Source organism: Hyperolius riggenbachi, chromosome 5 (genome assembly GCF_040937935.1).
Source record: "Hyperolius riggenbachi isolate aHypRig1 chromosome 5, aHypRig1.pri, whole genome shotgun sequence".
NCBI lineage: Eukaryota > Metazoa > Chordata > Amphibia > Anura > Hyperoliidae > Hyperolius > Hyperolius riggenbachi.
Window position 1 is genome coordinate 338,736,608 of NC_090650.1, and position 21,971 is coordinate 338,758,578.

At 43.4% G+C, this 21,971-nt stretch overlaps 1 protein-coding gene across 8 annotated transcripts in view; it reads right to left on the reverse strand.

The window, feature by feature from the left end:
* The window catches only part of ST18 (ST18 C2H2C-type zinc finger transcription factor), a 336,354-nt gene that overhangs the window by 35,307 nt on the left and 279,076 nt on the right, over positions 1 to 21,971 (reverse strand). For 7 of the 8 annotated variants that reach the window (XM_068234752.1, XM_068234754.1, XM_068234750.1 and 4 more), the window contains 3 exons: positions 21,494 to 21,556; positions 21,322 to 21,402; positions 13,723 to 13,944 (listed from right to left, as the gene is read on the reverse strand). In XM_068234752.1, coding sequence (XP_068090853.1) covers positions 13,723 to 13,944; positions 21,322 to 21,402; positions 21,494 to 21,556 — 366 coding nt within the window. The remainder of the gene's footprint in view (positions 1 to 13,722; positions 13,945 to 21,321; positions 21,403 to 21,493; positions 21,557 to 21,971) is intronic. The other variant, XM_068234755.1, reaches the window with a different exon arrangement.

Here is a 21,971-nt window from a genome sequence, read left to right on the forward strand (position 1 = left end):
GTAAAAAAATCAAAAGATTGTCATTTACAGAGGTATTTCTCCCACCCAGCATGGGTATGTGTAAAAATACACCCCAAAACACATTATACTACTTCTCCCGAGTACGGCGATACTACATGATTGGCACTTTTTTGTAGCCTAACTGCGCTAAGGGGCCCAAAGTCCAATGAGTACCTTTAGGATTTCACAGGTCATTTTTGTTTCAAGACTACTCCTCACGGTTTAGGGCCCCTAAAATGCCAGGGCAGTATAGTAACCCCACTAATGACCCCATTTTAGAAAGAAGACACCCCAAGGTATTCCATTAGGAGTATGGTGAGTTCATAGAAGTTTTTATTTTTTTGTCACAAGTTAGCGGAAATTGATTTTAATTGTTTTTTTTCACAAAGTGTCATTTTCCGCTAACTTGTGACAAAAAATAAAATCTTCTATGAACTCACCATACTCCTAACGGAATATGTTTGGGTGTCTTCTTTCTAGAATGGGGTCATTTGTGGGGTTCCTATACTGCCCTGGCATTTTAGGGGCCCTAAACCGTGAGGAGTAGTCTTGAAACCAAATGTCGCAAAATGACCTGTGAAATCCTAAAGGTACTCATTGGACTTTGGGCCCCTTAGCGTACTTAGGGTGTAAAAAAGTGCCACATATGTGGTACCGCCGTACTCAGGAGAAGTAGTATAATGTGTTTTGGGGTGTATTTTTACACATACCCATGCTGGGTGGGAGAAATATCTCTGTAAATGACAATTTTTTGATTTTTTTTACACACAATTGTCCATTTACAGAGAGATTTCTCCCACCCAGCATGGGTATGTGTAAAAATACACCCCAAAACACATTATACTACTTCTCGTGAGTATGGCGATACCACATGTGTGACACTTTTTTGCAGCCTAGGTGCGCTAAGGGGCCCAACGTCCTAATCACGGGTCATTTTGAGGCATTTTTTTCTAGACTACTCCTCACGGTTTAGGGCCCCTAAAATGCCAGGGCAGTATAGGAACCCCACAAGTGACCCCATTTTAGAAAGAAGACACCCCAAGGTATTCCGTTAGGTGTATGGCGAGTGCATAGAAGATTTTATTTTTTGTCACAAGTTAGTGAAAAATGACACTTTGTGAAAAAAAAAATCAATTTCCGCTAACTTTTGACAAAAAATAAAATCTTCTATGAACTCGTCATACACCTAACAGAATACATTGGGGTGTCTTTTTTCTAAAATGGGGTCAGTTTGTGGGGTTTCTATACCGCCCTGGCATTTTACGGGCCCAAAACCGTGAGTAGTCTGGAAACCAAATGTCTCAAAATGACTGTTCAGGGGTATAAGCATCTGAAAATTTTGATGACAGGTGGTCTATGAGGGGGCGAATTTTGTGGAACCGGTCATAAGCAGGGTGGCCTTTTAGATGACAGGTTGTATTGGGCCTGATCTGATGGATAGGAGTGCTAGGGGGTGACAGGAGGTGATTGATGGGTGTCTCAGTGGGTGGTTAGAGGGGAAAATAGATGCAATCAATGCACTGGGGAGGTGATCGGAAGGGGGTCTGAGGGGGATCTGAGGGTTTGGCCGAGTGATCAGGAGCCCACACGGGGCAAATTAGGGCCTGATCTTATGGGTAGGTGTGCTAGGGGGTGACAGGAGGTGATTGATGGGTGCCTCAAGGTGTGATTAGAGGGGGGAATAGATGCAAGCAATGCACTGGCGAGGTGATCAGGGCTGGGGTCTGAGGGCGTTCTGAGGGTATGGGCGGGTGATTGAGTGCCCTAGGGGCAGATAGGGGTCTAATCGGATGGGTAGCAGTGACAGGGGGTGATTGATGGGTAATTAGTGGGTGTTTGGAGGAGAGAACAGATGTAAACACTGCACTTGGGCGGTGATCTGATGTTGGATCTGCGGGCGATCTATTGGTGTGGGTGGGTGATCAGATTGCCCGCAAGGGGCAGGTTAGGGGCTGATTGATGGGTGGCAGTGACAGGGGGTGATTGATGGGTGGCAGTGACAGGGGGTGATTGATGGGTGATCAGTGGGTTATTACAGGGAAGGACAGATGTAAATAATGCCCTGGCGAATTGATAAGGGGGGGTCTGAGGGCAATCTGAGCGTGTAGGCGGGTGATTGGGTGCCCGCAAGGGGCAGATTAGGGTCTGATCTGATGGGTAACAGTGACAGGTGGTGATAGGGGGTGATTGATGGGTAATTAGTGGGTGTTTAGAGGAGACAATAGATGTAAACACTGCGCTTGGGTGGTGATCTGATGTCGGATCTGCGGGCGATCTATTGGTGTGGGTGGGTGATCAGATTGCCCGCAAGGGGCAGGTTAGGGGCTGATTGATGGGTGGCAGTGACAGGGGGTGATTGATGGGTGGCAGTGACAAGGGGGGATTGATGGGTGATTGACAGGTGATCAGTGGGTTATTACAGGGAAGGACAGATGTAAATAATGCACTGGCAAATTGATAAGGGGGGGGGGGTCTGAGGGCAATCTGAGCGTGTAGGCGGGTGATTGGGTGCCCGCAAGGGGCAGATTAGGGTCTGATCTGATGGGTAACAGTGACAGGTGGTGATAGGGGGTGATTGATGGGTGATTGATGGGTAATTAGTGGGTGTTTAGAGGAGAGAATAGATGTAAACACTGCGCTTGGGTGGTGATCTGATGTCGGATCTGCGGGCGATCTATTGGTGTGGGTGGGTGATCAGATTGCCCGCAAGGGGCAGGTTAGGGGCTGATTGATGGGTGGCAGTGACAGGGGGTGATTGATGGGTGGCAGTGACAGGGGGGTGATTGATGGGTGGCAGTGACAGGGGGTGATTGATGGGTGATTGACAGGTGATTGACAGGTGATCAGTGGGTTATTACAGGGAAGGACAGATGTAAATAATGCCCTGGCGAATTGATAAGGGGGGGTCTGAGGGCAATCTGAGCGTGTAGGCGGGTGATTGGGTGCCCGCAAGGGGCAGATTAGGGTCTGATCTGATGGGTAACAGTGACAGGTGGTGATAGGGGGTGATTGATGGGTGATTGATGGGTAATTAGTAGGTGTTTAGAGGAGAGAATAGATGTAAACACTGCGCTTGGGTGGTGATCTGATGTCGGATCTGCGGGCGATCTATTGGTGTGGGTGGGTGATCAGATTGCCCGCAAGGGGCAGGTTAGGGGCTGATTGATGGGTGGCAGTGACAGGGGGTGATTGATGGGTGGCAGTGACAGGGGGTGATTGATGGGTGATTGACAGTTGATTGACAGGTGATCAGTGGGTTATTACAGGGAAGGACAGATGTAAATAATGCCCTGGCGAATTGATAAGGGGGGGTCTGAGGGCAATCTGAGCGTGTAGGTGGGTGATTGGGTGCCCGCAAGGGGCAGATTAGGGTCTGATCTGATGGGTAACAGTGACAGGTGGTGATAGGGGGTGATTGATGGGTGATTGATGGGTAATTAGTGGGTGTTTAGAGGAGAGAATAGATGTAAACACTGCGCTTGGGTGGTGATCTGATGTCGGATCTGCGGGCGATCTATTGGTGTGGGTGGGTGATCAGATTGCCCGCAAGGGGCAGGTTAGGGGCTGATTGATGGGTGGCAGTGACAGGGGGTGATTGATGGGTGATTGACAGGTGATTGACAGGTGATTGACAGGTGATCAGGGAGGATAGATGCATACAGTACACAGGGGGGGGGGGGGGGTCTGGGGGGGGGGGTCTGGGGAGAATCTGAGGGGTGGGGGGGTGATCAGGAGGGGGCAGGGGGTAAAAAAAATAGCGTTGACAGATAGTGACAGGGAGTGATTGATGGGTGATTAGGGGGGTGATTGGGTGCAAACAGGGGTCTGGGGGGTGGGCAGGGGGTGGTCTGAGGGGTGCTGTGGGCAATCTGGGGCAGGGGGGGGAGAAATCAGTGTGCTTGGGTGCGACATAGGGTGGCTGCAGCCTGCCCTGGTGGTCCCTCGGACACTGGGACCACCAGGGCAGGAGGCAGCCTGTATAATACACTTTGTAAACATTACAAAGTGTATTATACACTTTGTATGCGGCGATCGTCGGGTTAACATCCCGCCGGCGCTTCCGTATGGCCGGCGGGATGTTGCGGCGGGTGAGCGGAGACAGGCGCCGGCGGAGGATCACGTCACGGATGACGCGATCACTCCACCCATGCCCCTACAAGGACCGCCGCCATTTGTCAATACGGCGTTCCTTGCGGGGTCCACTTCCCGGCCGCCAATTGTCAATACGGCGGTCGGGAAGTGGTTAAGCATCTTGCGGGCGACTCACACTTCTGGAAGAGGCTTGCACTTTACAATCATTACTTATTGTGTGTCACATTAGGTTTTTTACTTATACCAGAACCTTGTATGCATTTTATTATTGTATATTCATAGTTACCCCTGATTGTGTTGTGTTGTGTGCTATTGGGGTGAATTTACTGTGTTTATCATATTATATTCATACAATTGAGCAATCATATTTAGAGGGTTGACCCTTCATGATTATACCAATGATTGACTTATTATTATGGTACCACCCGGCTTATCACCTCTGGTGATTTTAATTGTTTTTATTTAAAGAAAACCTGAACTGAAAATTAAAAGTCAAAATAGGCATACACTGTCATACTTACCTTCCATGTAGTCTACTCCTCAGTGTCTTTCTCCTGTCCCACGTCCTATTTGTTCACTGTGATCAAGGGAATTTTCCGTCCTCCATTTTGAAAATGCCCATTACCCATAACAGCTTCCTGGTCAGCACACAGTTAAACTGTAACATCGCCCACTTGAGCCATAGGGAAACATGGGCATTACCTGGTACATCCGTTTTCCTCTCAGCTATAACTGACAGCAACTGATATTTTACTGACAGCAACTGATATATTTCAGATCTGACAAAATATTGTCAGAACTGGAAGGGATTATTGTCAGAAGAAAATGGTGAGCTTCTGAGAGGAACTGATGGCAAGGTAACTATGTAATGTTCATTTGAAGTTACCTCATGTGTTTATTTTAAAAATGTTTAATCAGTACAGATTCTCTTTAATGATTATGGATTCTCAATAAAAATTATATATTTTTTTCTATCATCTAAAATTGTTCCAGGTTGGTGCTTTTCTTTGGAACTCTTTCTCTCTTCTTTGTTGCATGTGCAGTATAAAGTCTGTCCGCTGCAACTCCTGGCTTGCACCACCGGTACCACCGTGTCCGGTGTCATCGCGTACCACATGGAGCTGCGCATGTGACGTCCTAACACGCGCCAGGTGCCACATGGTGCAGGACTCGCAGTGATGGCAGACACAGAGGTGACAGCGGAGAAGGCCAGGAGTCGTGCCAGCGGGAGGACACTTTGAGACTTAAGGGACGGTGGCAGTGCTTGGCCAATTTTGGATAAAATCTATCAGCAATTGGTCTAGGGTGTATTGTCAGGCAACAGATCTCTCTCTGATGATTATGTTCGATCAGAGAGAGATCTGTCTCATGGTCAATCTGCCCATACATCACTGGATGTATGGGTACCTTTAATGCTAGTGAACAAACAGATGCTTGCATTCTGCAGTCATGTGTTAAGCAGTGCAGGAAGAGAAGAGGTTAACTTTACAGAAGCAAGTTAACCAGTTCAGGACCGCGGTATGGTAAAACTAAGCCGCACTTGGGGGTGCCTAAGCCTGATACGGTGTAGTTCTAAAGACAGCTGAGTTCCGCTCATCGGTCAGGAGCTGTTTTCATTGGCTCCTGACCTCCTGATCACTGTGAGACAACCGGAGTGCTCAGGAAGGGAAAAATGTAAGAAAAAAAAAAGGCTCTGGTCCTTTAAGGAACCAGAACCTCTCATCCCCAAATAAATAAATTAAATTAAAGTGACATGACAGATAAGAGCAAACAACTATTACTTTTTAGACAACCTTTATAAAAGAGCATTACATAGGAAAAGGTGAACAGCATGCTCTCATCCTCACTGTTTTAATGCAGCAGTCAAATATAGCTTGCATTATTTTGCTTTGGTTTTACCATCCCGAGGGTGGTGATGTCAATACAAGTATGGGAGAATGCATCAGCTGACACATTTTGTCTACTGAAATACTATTGTAGGCTCATATGTTATTGCTCCATTACAATGGTTTAATACCTTTTTACTAAATCACATATAGTATTCAATAATATGCATCAGCTTCTAAAGTAAATAACATTCTGGGATGTATAAAATGAGATGATACACATCCCCCTCTGTATAAATCACTTTTGAGGTCACTTTTGAGGCTTTCATCTCAATGAATCCACCCAGCAACACCCTCATAGGGGATCAAGAGGTGAGAAAGGGACATCTTGCAGTTTGCAAACACTCTAGGGCTACTGTGGTCAGTTGCATAATGCATGCATTATAATAACAATAATATTTATATAGCGCTTTTCTCCCTGGTGACTCAAAGCGCTGAAAGTGAACTGCAATGGACACTGAATGTGGGGGACATTTATCAAGAGTGTGCAGAATTGTCTCAGACATCCTAAGAAATCACTAAATAGTGCAGATTCCTTCTTAAACTGTTAAAGAGTAACTGTTAGGCATTAAAGGGATACTGTAGGGGGGTCGGGGGAAAATGAGTTGAACTTACCCAGGGCTTCTAATGGCCCCCCGCAGACATCCTGTACCCACGGAGCCACTCACCGATGCTCCGGCCCCGCCTCCGGTTCACTTCTGGAATTTCAGACTTTAAAGTCTGAAAACCACTGCGCCTGCGTTGCCGTGTCCTCGATCCCGCTGATGTCACCAGGAGAGTATTGCACAAGCCCAGTATGGTCTTTGGTCTGCGCAGTATGCTCCTGGTGCCATCAGCGGGAGCGAGGACACGGCAATGCAGGCGCAGTGGTTTTCTGACTTTAAAGTCTGAAATTCCAGAAGTGAACCGGAGGCGGGGCCGGAGCATCGGTGAGTGGCTGCGCCAACACAGGATGTCTGCGGGGGACCATTAGAAGCCCCGGGTAACTTCAACTCATTTTCCCCCAACCCCCCTACAGTATCCCTTTAAATACAAAATTAATTTTCTAGTGTAGGCTGTTACATAGTTACATAATAGGATGCTAACCAGGCAAATCCAAACTTGAAAATCAATCTTACTGTACTCCTTCTCTCCCCATGCCCCCAGGCTCTAAGATGGTACGCAGACTAACACAGACGCAAAAGAGAAGTGACATGCTATGCTGTATCAGCCTGATTGGCTGAAGCCTCTGTCACTCACCTCTCTGCGATGTGATTGGCTGCCTGCTCTTCCCTTCACTCTCTATGTTTCAGCCGTGTTAGTACACACGGAGGTGGACCAAAGGCTGTCTCCTTTCACTGTCCTTGGCCCCCCTCCTCCAGAGGCATGTGGGCTCCCTCTCTGCTGCATCTGCCACTGCCAATTCTCCCTCTTCCCCGTGCTGAATATTGGGGAAGGATAAAGGAGCTGCACACAGACTCCCTGAATAATGGTTCCAGGCGCTACAGTTCCCTTCTATACTCTCTGCACTGCCTCCGGTGGTAGTGCAGAGAACAGATGGAAACGCCAGCACTTGGATACACTATTAGGTGAGTCTGTGCCTGCTCCCTTTATCCTCCCCGCTGTGCTCTGAATCAGTGCGGGGAGGAGGGGGATGCGGAGCGGGGGGGGGGGGGGATTCTTTAACCTGGAGGGCACAAGAAGGCCCCTGCCAGGAAAATAATATAAATTGAAAATTAAAAGAAACCAAAACGTAGACAGTGCATTACATCTGATATGTAAGTAGAGCAAGCATTTATCTACTTACATATGTATTTTTTTGTGGGGGGCATATGATGGCTAACAGTTGTTCTTTAACCTATTTTGGTTCCTGGACGTAGAAACTACGTCCAGGAACCATGCGCGCTCCCGCGGCCGATCGCGCGCGTGCACGCGCACTCCCGGCCGCGGATTCGGTAGCCAAGAAATCAATGTATCGGGCTATGGTGCCCGATCACTGATTCCTCTCCCCCGCTGAAAAAGCGACAGCTTCTCTCGGAAGCTGCGCCTTTTCTGGCTGTTCCCTCCCCGATGAGTCACTCTAAGCGTGTGTTATGCTTAGAGTGACGTCATGTAAACAAACTCATGGCCGCCATCTTGTGGCCAAAAAGTAAAACTACAACTGTAAGGAAAAAAATATAAAAATGAACACACATTTACATTATAAATCTATTGTTTACCTCCCACCCTCCCAAAACTACCCAAATAAATTGTTTACTATAAAAAAAAAACATTACAATAAAAAAAAACATGTAAATATTTACCTAAGGGTCTAAACTTTTTAAATATCAATGTAAAGATGAAATATTTCTATATTTTTTTTATTTTAAACTTGTAAATAGTGATAGATGCAAAATGGAAAAAATGCACCTTTATTTCCAAATAAAATATTGTCGCCATACATTGTGATAGGGACATAATTTTAACGGTGTAATAACCAGGACGTATGGGCAAATACAATACGTGAGTTTTAATTATGGAGGCATGTATTATTTTAAAACTATAATGGCTGAAAACTGAGAAATAATGAATTTTTAAATTTTTTTCTTATTCTTCCTGTTAAAATGCATTTACAGTAAAGTGGCTCTTAGCAAAATGTACCCCCCAAAGAAAGCCTAATTGGTGGCGGAAAAAACAAGATATAGATCAGTTCATTGTGATAAGTAGTGATAAAGTTATGGGCTAATGAATGGGAGGTGAACATTTCTCACGTGAAAACGACGGAACGCGAATGGGTTAAGAATAGGAGGAGTTAGGAAGGTATCTCAGGCAGTGCACAGGGTGAGGGAAATTACAGTTGCTGAGGTAACCAATACATCTCCTGTATTGCATCAATGCCCAGCACTGGAAGGGTTAAGCACAGAACAACTTCACAGGATGCCTGGCAGCAGGGGGGGAGGAGCACTTCACAAATCATGCCTAGTCTGCACTGCTGCACTATCTGTAGAACTGCTATTAAGCAATTCTTAATCTGCAGAAGTTTAGGGATGGATTTGCACTTTTCTTAACTGTAGTGCAGCTCTAGAAATCCACGCTAAACTGACGTTTTTATGTAGGATTTGAGAAGTTTCTTATTATTATGCAGAACAGTTCCTCTGCTGGTCACAACAATTTAAGAAGAAAAAAACGTCGGTAAAGCTTTCATAAATCTGGCCCATAGACTTTAATACAAAGCCTGCATGCAGCGAGTTTGATTCTTTACAACAGTATTGTGAACAGGCCCATAGAATTGTATGGGCAGTGAGTAAACATGGAGAATTATTCTGCAATGCAACTGAGCACTATGAACTTTCTGCAGTGCAACTGAGCACTATGAACTATGAACTCTTTATAGCACTTGTATTTAGTGGTATATAAAAGCTAGTCAAAGGTCATAAGAAGATGTACAATATGAACCCTTTGCAGGAGCTAGGGAAGTAGATGAGCCAATCATTTTGGAAACTGTCCACAAAGTTTAAAAATGAATTGAGACTAGATTTGCAGGTTACTTATGATCTTTGATAACCTGTGTCTCTTAGAGATACATTAGTAAACCAGGCTCATACAGTGGGATGCGAAAGTTTGGCCAACGTTGTTAATCATCATGATTTTCCTTTATAAATCGTTGGTTGTTACGATAAAGAATGTCAGTTAAATATATCATATAGGAGACACACACAGTGATATTTAAGAAGTGAAATGAAGTTTATTGCATTTACTGAAAGTGTGCAATAATTGTTTAAATAATATTAGGCATTACAATCCAATTATAAGAAAGAGTATTTCAGGGGGTTAAATGTAAGTTTCCCTCCTCTTTTAAATTCTCTGAAGAGTAGCAACATGGGGTCTCAAAACAACTCTCAAATGACCTGAAGACAAAGATTGTTCACCATCATGGGTTAGGGAAAGGATACAGAAAACTGTTTCAGAGATTTCAGTTGTCTGTTTCCACAGTTAGGAACATATTGAGGAAATGGAAGACCACAGGCTCAGTTCAAGTTAAGGATCGAAGTGGCAGACCGAGAAAAATCTCGGATAAACAGACGCGTTGAATGGTGAGAACAATCAGAGTAAAAAACCCACAGACCAGTACAAAACACCTACAACATCATCTTGCTGCAGATGGAGTCACTGTGCATCATTCAACCATTCTGCACACTTTACACAGGGAATGCAGAGGAAGCCTTTTCTCTGCCAACAGCACAAACAGAGCCACTTGAGGTATGCTAAAGCACATTTGGACAAGCCAGCCTCATTTCGGAATAAGGTGCTGTGGATTGATGGAACTAAAACTGAGTTATTTGGGCATAACAAGGGGCTTGTATGCATGGAGGAAAAACAACACAGCATTTCAAGAAAAACACCTGCTACCTACAGTAAAATATGGTGGTGGTTCCATCATGCTGTGGGGCTGTGTGGCCAGTGCAGGGACTGGGAATCTTGTCAAAGTTGAGGGATGCATGGATTCCACTCAGTATCAGCAGATTCTGGAGACCAATGTCCAGGAATCAGTGACAAAGCTGAAGCTGCACCGGGGCTGGATCTTTCAACAAAACAACGAACCTAAACACTGATCAAAATCCACTAAGGCATTCATGCAGAGGAACAAGCACAACGTTTTGGAATGGCCATCTCAGTCCCCAGACCTGAATATAATTGAAAATCTGTGGTGTGAGTTAAAGAGAGCTGTCCATGCTCGGAAGCCATCAAACCTGAATTAACTAGAGATGTTTTGTTAAGAGGAATGGTCCCAAATACCTTCAACCAGAATCCAGACTCTCATTGGAACCTACAGGAAGCGTTTAGAGGCTGTAATTTCTGCAAAAGGAGGATCTACTAAATACTGATTTCATTTCTTTTTTGTGGTGCCCAAATTTATGCACCTGCCTAATTTTGTTTAAACAATTATTGCACACTTTCTGTAAATCCAATAAACTTAATTTCACTTCTCAAATATCACTGTGTGTGTCTCCTATATGATATATTTAACTGAATTTTTTTATTGTAACAACCAACGATTTATACAGGAAAATCATGACGATTAACAACTTTGCCCAAACTTTCGCATCCCACTGTATATATTGCAATTCCAGGGTAATGATTCTACATAGTACAGTGTATGGAATTATTAATTTTTTTCCAAATAGTTTTTATTGGATTTGTTTCATAAAAAAACAATACAGCAGATGAAAGTGAGGCAATAAACATTGCAAGGCAAACTTTTACAATTGAGTTCTTGAGCAGCCATCACAATACACATGCTTAATTGAAATGTCACATGAGACTGTGTTGACTCTAGATATTGGTTTTAGGTTCTGGTGGATAGGGCATCTCCATGATACACTAGCTGTTTATGAAAGTTCTTAGTTATTAAACTTTGTTATTAAACTTATTCTCACCTATAATAGACGTTAAGTGGAGGAGAAAATACGTATATCCCCATAGAGGCAAAGGCCAACTACCTGTGGGGAACAAGGTAAGAGGAGCAAAATTATAATATTGGGATCCTGTAGCAGGGGATGGATTCCAACATAATGATCTGATTTATAAGAGAAGTGGCTTAGGTAGGGGGTCTTCTGGAGATGGTCCAGTCCACCAGGCCTTCATAATTAAGAGAAAGGGAGGAATTTCTCCCAATAAAGAAGTAAAAGCAAAGGAAAAGGAAAGTAAGTTAATCAGGAAGAAAGAAAAAGAAAAAAGAAATGCAAAGAAAGAGAACAAGAGAAGGAAACCCACTCTTCCTTATTAAGGTTTCAAACTGAAAAACATAGTTTCTTTAGCATGAGGTATTAAATTTATACTAAAAAGTCAAGTAAACTGCACCGCCTCAGTAATGCACGGTTTAAATAAATGTTAGGAAAGTTTGTTCTTATAAATAAGTTCCATCTTAAGGTTGCTTTCCATTGTGGCTTGGATAAGTGTAGGCGTAGGAATAGATGGTGTTCCCCAATTTTGTAAAATTAGTTGTCTGGTTGCACAGAGCGTATGCGTTATGTGTTTACGGTGTTTCAAGGGGATCTCTTCCAGTCCTATATGTAATAAAGCTAGATGAGGAGAGAGGATAAAGGGAGATTGGATCTTGTTAGATATAAATTGGTTAATAATGGTCCAAATTGGAGAGGTTAGGGGGCACTCACATAACAGGTGTTCCAGTGTACCTATATTTTGGTGGCATCTCTAACAAAGAGGACTGTGGTAATTAGAGAATCTCGCCAATTTAATTCAATTTGAAGTTAAGTGCCACCGCAGAATAATTTTTTGGAGAGGTTCCCAATGAGAGTTATGAGCGGAGTATTTAAGTACTGACTCAGAGCCTTTTTTTTTATAGATTGGAGATCTATGTTGGGATGGAGAGTCTGGGACCATTGACTAATAAATTTGTTAAATCTTGTTGTATAATTGCTTGTAAGGTGCTCGTACCACTGTGGTATTCCCCCTTTAATGGGCAATCGACTGTTTAAGAAGGAGCATAGGGATCTAGGGAAAGAGGGGAGGAGAGTGTATGGTACTATTTTAAGTGCTGACACAATGCATCAAAGATGAAAATGTTTTATAGGTTTAAAGGTCCATTTAGAAATGTATTCTATTAAAGCAATAAGGATTTTACACAATATTTATCAGATATTCGAAACCCCAGCTTCACCTATATAGAAAATCTTTATTATAGAAAGTCATGCCTTTCACCATACACACATTAAGGCCTAGTTCACTGTGCTCAGTTGTGTTGCAGCATAATTCTGCATGTCAACTCACTGTCCATACATTCCTATGGGCCTTTTCACAGTACTGTGTTGAAACAGATCTATTCTAACTCACTGCATGCAGTCTGTGTATTTAAGACTATGTCCAGTCTCCACTGCAGTTCACTCATTATAACACATGCTTTAAACAACTGAGCACTGTGGACAGATTTATCAAAGCATTACCGACAGTTTTTTCTTCTAAAACTGTTCTAACCAGCAGAGGAACTGTTCTGCATGATAGTAAGAAACTCAAATTCTACATAATACTGCCAGTTTAGAGTGGATTTCTAGAGCGGCGCTACAGTTAAGAAAATGCAAGTCCATCCCTAAGCTGCTGAAGATTAAGAAGTGCTTCATAGCAGTTCTCCGGATAGTGCGGCAGTGCAGGTTATATGGGATTTGTGCAGGGCTCCTCCCCCCTCACTCAGAGCTTGCTTACAGCAGATGTGTTGGTTACCTCAGCAACAGTAATTTCCCTCACACACTGCACTGCCTGAGAGACCTTCCCAACTCCTCCTATTCCTAACAGTTTAACCTTTAGCAGACCGCCGCATGTAAATCCTATGACGCACTTGTGGTTGCCCTAGGCTGATGCGGCATAGGATTTACGCCACCTGCCGTTTCCGCTTCCGTCACGATCGTGCGCACCCGAGAGGGGAGATTAAGCTGTCATTTGACAGCTGACATCTCCCCTCAGTGATCAGGAACCATCGCGTAAGAAGGAATCTGCACTATTTAGTGATTTCTTAGGATGTCTGAAACAGTTCTGCATGGATTTTTAAAAACCTACTAATATTTTGTCTCAGACACTCTTGATAAATATCCCCCATGTGAACCAAGCCTTAATTGCCTTTTGGCATAGTTGAATTGGTGGAATCAATTGCTTCTTCGGGTGTTTTGGACTAATGTTTTTATGTCATGAAATCTGGAGCTCTAATGAGCTCTTTTTTATTATTACATATTAAGAATATCAGATTAAGCAAACTGTGTATGAAAAAAATTACCTTCTGTGAGTGACAAAAACATTATTGACATGGCCTAGACCATTGCACCCTGGGAGTGGACAATGTGGCAATTCTTGCTTGTTCTGTTTCCAGGCTAGCAATGATCCATTCAAAGAACTATCCTTCTGTCTTTTTGCAGCCAAAGGGCAACCAGAAGCACTTCGATGAGATGTGTATTTTCCAGATATATGGCCCTGGCCATCACAGCCTACGACTGGACACCTATTACAAACATATAAGGTTAGCATTATTGTACATCCTAAAACCTGTACTGTACAGGTCTCAATATTTCATGTTACAAAGCCAAGTAATATTTTTCAATGTAATAGCTCACACAGTCTGTCTTTCTAGGTCTGTTAATATCAGTTTTTTTCTCAAAGGGTGTGGATTGCAAGGCTTGGGACTTTCATACTGAATTGACTACTAATAGGAGAATATATTTAGGAGACATCACTGGGAGCATGACCAAAGCTGTTTGTGAGGATTTCTATGGCTTCTATTGGACAATTTGGACAAGGCGTTTGAATGGATGCTAAAAGTATACACTAATTGGATGCGTGCGTGAAATAAAGACGTGACGAAAAAAGGGCGCGGGTGGATAACAAAGGGCGCGGGTGGATAATGAAAGCCGTGTAAACAATAAAGATCGTTTTTGTGAACGGAGCTGTCAGCGTGGTACATGTCAGCTGCAAGGGGCTGGAGGAAGCCCCAGGTGAGTAAATGGGAGTTATATATTATTGCCTGATGACTCCTTTAAGTCTTCTTTATTAATCCTTGCAATGTATAGAAGGGATTGTTTATGTCAACAAAAATAGAACTTCTCTGAAAAAGAATCTGTAGTAAAAATAAAAAACAGACACTCACCAAGGAGAGGGAAGACTCTGAGTCCTATAGAGTCTTCTCATTCTCCTCACTGTCACTGCGTTCCAGCGCTGGATGCCCAGTTCAAATCTTCCGCTGCGGGAGGCTTTGGAAGTCTTCGGGAGCACTTGGGCTCCCGAAGACAAGCGGCTCTGTACTGCGCACACACGAGTGCGTGAGAGAGGGCTTCCGAAGACTTACGAAGCCCACCAGAAGCGGAAGAGAGCAGTCTACAACCCATGGGTCATAGGCTGATTAGATTATATTGCCTTGTCACCTACAATACATTGAGTCCACCCCTGCATCTAGAGAGAGTGACATCTTAATCCTAAGTGGGGTTGGGTTTAATATCCCCACCTGCTACAAAAGTGGCTGCCTAGTGGTATATTCACATGTATTTTATCTAATACCGTACTTGGTCTTTAACTACTACACTATAGTGGGCTCTCGATTGTCTTCATATAATTCCTACAAATTTGTTAAAAATGATCTGCTATTAGGTGCCAGGGGTTTGCAGCTCTCACCTGAATCATGCCAGACTTTTTTCTTTTCATATAGGATTAAAGATTGCTAATATGGGCAAGACAACCCTTTTCATTGTACTAATTACCAAAATCGCTAGCGATAAGCTGTGGAGCCGTGGTGCTGAAGGACAGCAACACCGTGCAAAACCCTGCTCCTCATATCCCGGGATATGGGAGCATCACTCAGGCTTTCACCTGAGTAATGCTCCCTAGCGATCGGCCATCACACGAGTGAAACCGGCAATAGGATTTCCCAGTAATCCTCACACAATGGCAAGGTGATAAGTAGCTTGCATTTGCAAGCTACATATCATCTGCAATAGGATACGACCCTATGGGCTTGATTCACTAAGACAAATAGCATGCCTTATCTGGGTTAGCACGCTTTATCTGAGTTAACATGCCTTATAATAGTTAACCCGCCTTATCAGAGTAGCATGGCGAGCGCTACGAACGTATGCCTGCTAATCCCTGCCCTGAGCCCCTGCGGGTCCAATCACTTTAAAGGACATTATCCCTGCACTTTGATTGGCCCAATAGGCTGCCTGTCACTTGACAGGAAACTTGACAGGCAGCCTATTGGGCAAATCAAAGTTCGGGGATAATGACCTTAAAAAGTAATTGGACCCGCAGGGGCTCAGGGCAGGGCGAATGGAGCTCTCGTCATTGCCAATTAGCAGGCATAAGTTTGTAGCGCTCGCTATGCTTCTCTAATAAGGCGTGTTAACTCTGATAAGGTGGATTAACTCTGATAAGGCATGCTATTTGTCTTAGTGAATCAAGCCCTCTGTGTTTTATTTTACAGCAGTGGTTCTCACATGATCGTCAGGGCACACCTCTACTCAAGTTACATGTTTTACTATACTTACAAACTGGACAGAAGTAGCCATAATCACTGCAGGGTATTTTTTTATATAATCAGTATTTTTGATAAACTTTTTTTTCTGTATTCATTACTGTACATGAATAGGAGAAGAATAAAGAGACTGTATGAAGACCTCAGCATCTGTAACTCGTTTTAAGGTGGTATCCGGAACCACATCACTTTCAGTACTACTGACACACTAAGGTTGAGAAACATTCAGAGGCATAATATTGTGAGTCATGTGTTTAAATAATGGAGAAACTAAAAATTTGATTGTGACATCTGCTTGTCATAAACTCTTATTGAAAAAGTAAACAAAAATTATAGAAAAAGGCAAATGTGGGTGAGAAAAAATAAATATGTGAAAAGTCAGATAAAGTAATGTCAATCCTAGCAATTAATTTTACCATAGTTGTTGTAATTTCTATTATAGCCATGCATAGCATGATATGAAAGTAACAGTTCCATACTCAGGCACAAACCCCTATACATTTAGAAGGAAGAAATATAGGTAATTGAGCCTTATAAGGTACTACACAGAATATATTTGCATGTTATGCACACCGATGGTTATAGATTCTTGGCCAAGGGTGATGGTGTTAGGAGGAGGGGATAATTAAAAACCATGGGGCCACCAGAAAAACTTTGGTGGAACCCCCCCAATGTTTACTACCCTGCATACATGCAAAAAGGGTGTTGGGGAAAAAGGGCACCTGGTGTAAACGTTAATCTGAAATATTGTTTATAAAACAATTATATTTTAATGTTTCGTTTACAATGTTTTACAAATTCAAATCATTAAATAATGTCTATGAAATGTTGTATTGGTAAAACGCTATTCTCTGTAATTATAGATGGAAAATTACAATAACGTTGTAAGGATCGGTGTCAGCACACAGAGAGAATCTGATTATTGGTGATCTGCAGTGTCGCCAACAATACAGACGTCACCCGATTATTGATGATCTGCAGAATCACCAATAATACAAGTGCGGCTAACCTCTGGACACCTAACACAGTAGATAAACGATAACAACAGTTATAATAGTACAAGATCGTGGAAATATCCACCACACAGCGATTCCTCAGAGGTGTGGTTACCTCTGAACGGGAACCCTGTGTGTGAGATCCTCAGTCCAGGCAAAGAGAGGAATCTCGGCCTCTGGCAGTAATAGTCTGCTAGGGCAGGCGTCTCGGAGAGGCAAGCCTCAGAGATAGCCCTACAGTGGGAGACGTTCCACTGAAGGGAGAAATGTCAGGCGAGCAAAGGTTCGGCAACAGAGAAGACGGCAACAGTACAGAAACAGAAGACTGATTCAGAGTCGTTTAACCACTTGAGGACCCACCCTTTACCCCCCCTTAAGGACCAGCGCTGTTTTAGCTGATCTGTGCTGGGTGGGCTCTGCAGCCCCCAGCACAGATCAACGTGCAGGCAGAGCGACCAGATCGCCCCCCTTTTTTCCCCACTAGGGGGATGATGTGCTGGGGGGGTCTGATCGCTCCTGCCTGCCGGGAGTTGCGGGGGGGGGCACCTCAAAGCCCCCCTCCGCGGCGAAATCCTCCCCCTCCCTCTCCTACCTGGCCCCCCTGGAGATCCGGGCTGCACAGGACGCTATCCGTCCTGTGCAGCCAGTGACAGGCTGTCTTCTGTCACATGGCGGCGATCCCCGGCCACTGATTGGCCGGGGATCGCCGATCTGCCTCACGGCGCTGCTGCGCAGCAGCGCCGTACAATGTAAACAAAGCGGATTATTTCCGCTTGTGTTTACATTTAGCCTGCGAGCCGCCATCGGCGGCCCGCAGGCTATTCACGGAGCCCCCCGCCGTGAATTGACAGGAAGCAGCCGCTCGCACGAGCGGCTGCTTCCTGATTAATCAGCCTGCAGCTGGCGACGCAATACTGCGTCGCTGGTCCTGCAGCTGCCACTTTGCCGACGCACGGTATAAGCGTGCGGTCGGCAAGTGGTTAAACAGCCAGGGTCGGCAACTTGAATCAGATAGGCAGAAGTACAAGAGCGATAAGAGTAAGGAGAAGTCAGGGCAAGCCAAGGTGAAAACACAGGTAAATATACAAAATACAATCCTAATCTAAGGTGTGACGTCCTTGGTGACAACACCTGGGAAACTGAGCTAAGGTCTGAGCGCTAACACTATGTGTATTCACGACAGCAGACAGTGAGCAAATGACATCTGTGGGCTTAAATGCCAAAGCCCTGTTCCACCAGCCCGCCCAGGGGGCTGGAACTGAAGTCAGCATGTGATTGGCTGGCTGAGGTCAGCTGATCGCCGGATCAGCTGACCCGTCTTCTCAAGAGATAAATGTCCTGCCGCCTTGCGTGCGTGCGCATGACCCTCTACCTCTAAACATCAGAGAGGCCAGGTCCAAGGTCAGCGCACGATCGAGCACCGGAAACCGCCGCCTGGGAATCGGAGACCGCCGCCATGCTGCCCTGCGTGGCGGCGGCTCCGCTATTCCTCACAAACGTTTGTATATTTACAATGATGATTAGAATTATTATGATTTAAAACGGATTTTACATAAACGATGTTTAAGTACTGTTTTTTATGATTTAACCAGATCAGAATCAAAAAACATATCTTTACATTTTATACTACTATAAAGTTTCTAAACAATATCTTGTAACAATCTTTATTATACAATTGATAAACCTTTAAAAAGTCATTTGGTACCGATTAAAACTTAATTCACATATTTAAAAAAAACAAATCATAAAAAATATAAGTGCGTTTGTAATAACTGTAGTAAAACATTAGTAAATATTACTAACCTTTTACTACAGCTAAACCTAACCCTATTCTCACACAGAACCCTCCCTCTAACTATCCCTAACCCTTTTTCCCCCCCTGGTGGTGCCTAACCCTAAGACCCCCCTGGTGGTGCCTAACCCTAAGACTCCCCTGGTGGTGCCTAACCCTAAGACCCCCCCCGTGGTGGTGCCTAACCCTAAGATCCCCCTGGTGGTGCCTAACCCTAAGATCGCCCTGGTGGTGTCTAACCCTAAGACCCCCCTGGTGGTGTCTAACCCTAAGACTCCCCTGGTGGAACCTAACCCTAAATCTCCCCTGGTGGTGCCTAACCCTAAGACTCCCCTGGTGGTGTCTAACCCTAAGACCCCCCTGGTGGTGCCTAACCCTAAATCTCTCCTGGTGGTGCCTAACCCTAAGACCCTCCTGGTGGTACCTAACCCTAAGACTCCCCTGGTGGTGCCTAACCCTAAGACCCCCCCTCCTGGTGGTGCCTACACCTAAATCCCCCCTGGTGGTGCCTAACCCTAAATCCCACCTTAATGATCGCTTTATTGTGTGAATAATAATGTTTTACAAATAGTGACTGTAAAAAATATATTACAATGTACTACTGATCGCTTGATTATGTGGATAATATTTTTTTTACAAAACGTAAGTGATAACATTTTAAACAACGTTTTAGTTAAATACGATAGATATATTTAGTATGTTTGTAACCATTATTCGTCAGATTTAGCTATTGCTCGGTTTATCAGATGGATAATAGTGTTTTATAAGTATTAAGTGTGAAAAACTATATATTATGATTTTGTTGTTGCGCATTGTATTTGGTGGATAATAATGTTTTACAGAGTGTAAATAAAAAGAAAAGTATATTACGATTTATTTGTTGACAGCTTTACAGGATCTTCTCAAAAAATTAGCATATTGTGATAAAGTTCATTCTTTTCTGTAATGTATTGATAAACATTAGACTTTCATAAATTTTATATTCAAATACACACAACTGAAGTAGTTCAAGCCTTTTATGGTTTTAATATTGATGATTTTGTCATACAGCTCATGAAAACTCAATTTTCCTATCTGAAAAACTTTATGAAGATTAAGATTTCATTTTACAGCACGACCTGGCACCTGCTCACAGTGCCAAAACCACTGGTAAATGGTTTACTGACCATGGTATTACTGTGCTCAATTGGCCTGCCAACTCTCCTGACCTGAACCCCATAGAGAATCTGTGGGATATTGTGAAGAGAAAGTTGAGAGACGCAAGACCCAACACTCTGGATGATCTTAAGGCCGCTATCGAAGCATCCTGGGCCTCCATAACACCTGAGCAGTGCCACAGGCTGATTGCCTCCATGCCATGCCACATTAAAGCAGTCATTTCTGCAAAAGGATTCCCAACCAAGTATTGAGTGCATAACTGAACATAATTATATGAAGGTTGACTTTTTTTTGTTTTAAAAACACCTTTCTTTTATTGGTCGGATGAAATATGCTATTTTTTTTTGAGATAGGAAATTTGGGTTTTCATGAGCTGTATGCCAAAATCATCAATATTAAAACAATAAAAGGCTTGAACTACTTCAGTTGTGTGCATTTGAATCAAAAAATATATGAAAGTCTAATGTTTCTCAGTACATTACAGAAAATAATGAACTTTTTCACAATATGCTAATTTTTTAAGAAGATCCTGTATATGTTGAAAATAATGATTTATGAAAAGTGATTATTTAAATATTACATTACGATTTAACTCAAAACTATAAATAAGTATTATTTTATGTGTAAACTGGTCATTGGCGAAGTTGGGAAACATTAATTATCACAGATGCAGTTTGAAAACAAATTATCACAGGCGCCTTTTTTTTCCTGCTCGGCGCCTGGTAAACGATATTTAATATGGGAGTCAATGGCAGCACCCTTTTTGTCCACCTGCCTCATGCGCCCAATTTTCCTGCTTCCTACAACCCTTCCCTTGGTGACCCTCACACCCATCTTGTTTAAAGCAAGTGTGGTCTTCATAATCTTTACATATCACATCTATAATGGCAGCCATAAAAACACTTGATCTGGACCAAGGACCCCATATATCGGAAATGTTAGTAGTTGGGAGCCCCCTACAGCTCTGATTCCCCATGCATGTCAGCTGTATCAGGCCAGTAGAAAGCTACATAGCTTAGGTCTATTTCTGGATGATGCGTCAGCTGTTGGAGGTTAAATTTAGCATAGGGCGGGTAAGGGTTTAGAGATAGACATCAGGCAGGAAAGGGGTAATGGTTGTTAGAGCAATGTGGGGAGTTAGGGCAAGGGTTAAGGGGTCTCGCAGGATCAAAAAACAGCTATTGGAAGAACCCTTCTTTACTGAAATCCAGCACTGAATTGACGTGGTGCAGCAATATTGAATGCCAAACTTAGATACCAAGTATACCCCTGCATTGCCTTTTCTCCACTCATCAACCCTTGTAGCGGAGGAAAAGAAAGAGACAAGAGAGTCTCCAGGCATTCTACGTTATCATAGAAGAACAGAAGAAGAATGATATGCAGAATCATTAACAAGATCATTAGTAGACTTACTTAAGTTCTGGGTCTTCTTTATCTTCCTTGCTCGGAAATGCTTTGATACCGCTTTTTCTGGCTCTTGGACAACCAGATAAACTTTGATGATAGTTAAATAAAGATTAGTTATTCGTGCATATTTCATCAAACCATGATTGCTAAAAGCAGATGTGTTCTAATATTGTTTTACCTTCTGTGAGAAGCATAATTTCCTGTGACATGTCCAGATCCATCACAGCCTGGGGTGGGACACCTAAAGACATTGTGATTATTGATACTTATTACTTCTGGTGCATTAAGTAAACTTTTTCTAACGAATCTGTTTTAAGAATCTATTACAACATATCTTGCTCAGTTTGTATTTAATTTATCAAAATCTGTCAGGGAAAATGAACACATTTAGTAAACAATTTTTAAATTAAATCCCAAATGGTGGACAGTGGACACACCTATGAAACAGAAACCCAAGGTTAAAAAACAGTACTTACAGATACAGTACTTACCTAAGAAGATGGTTCCTACACAGATTCCCCATGTCCTCCTGCCCCACCCACAAAATAAATCCGATAAGAGCTTATTGGATTTCTGATCCTGACGTTTCTTTTCATGCACAAGCATAGCCGCACCTGCACAGTAAGGTGCAGCTGCACTCACGGGGGTTAGCACAG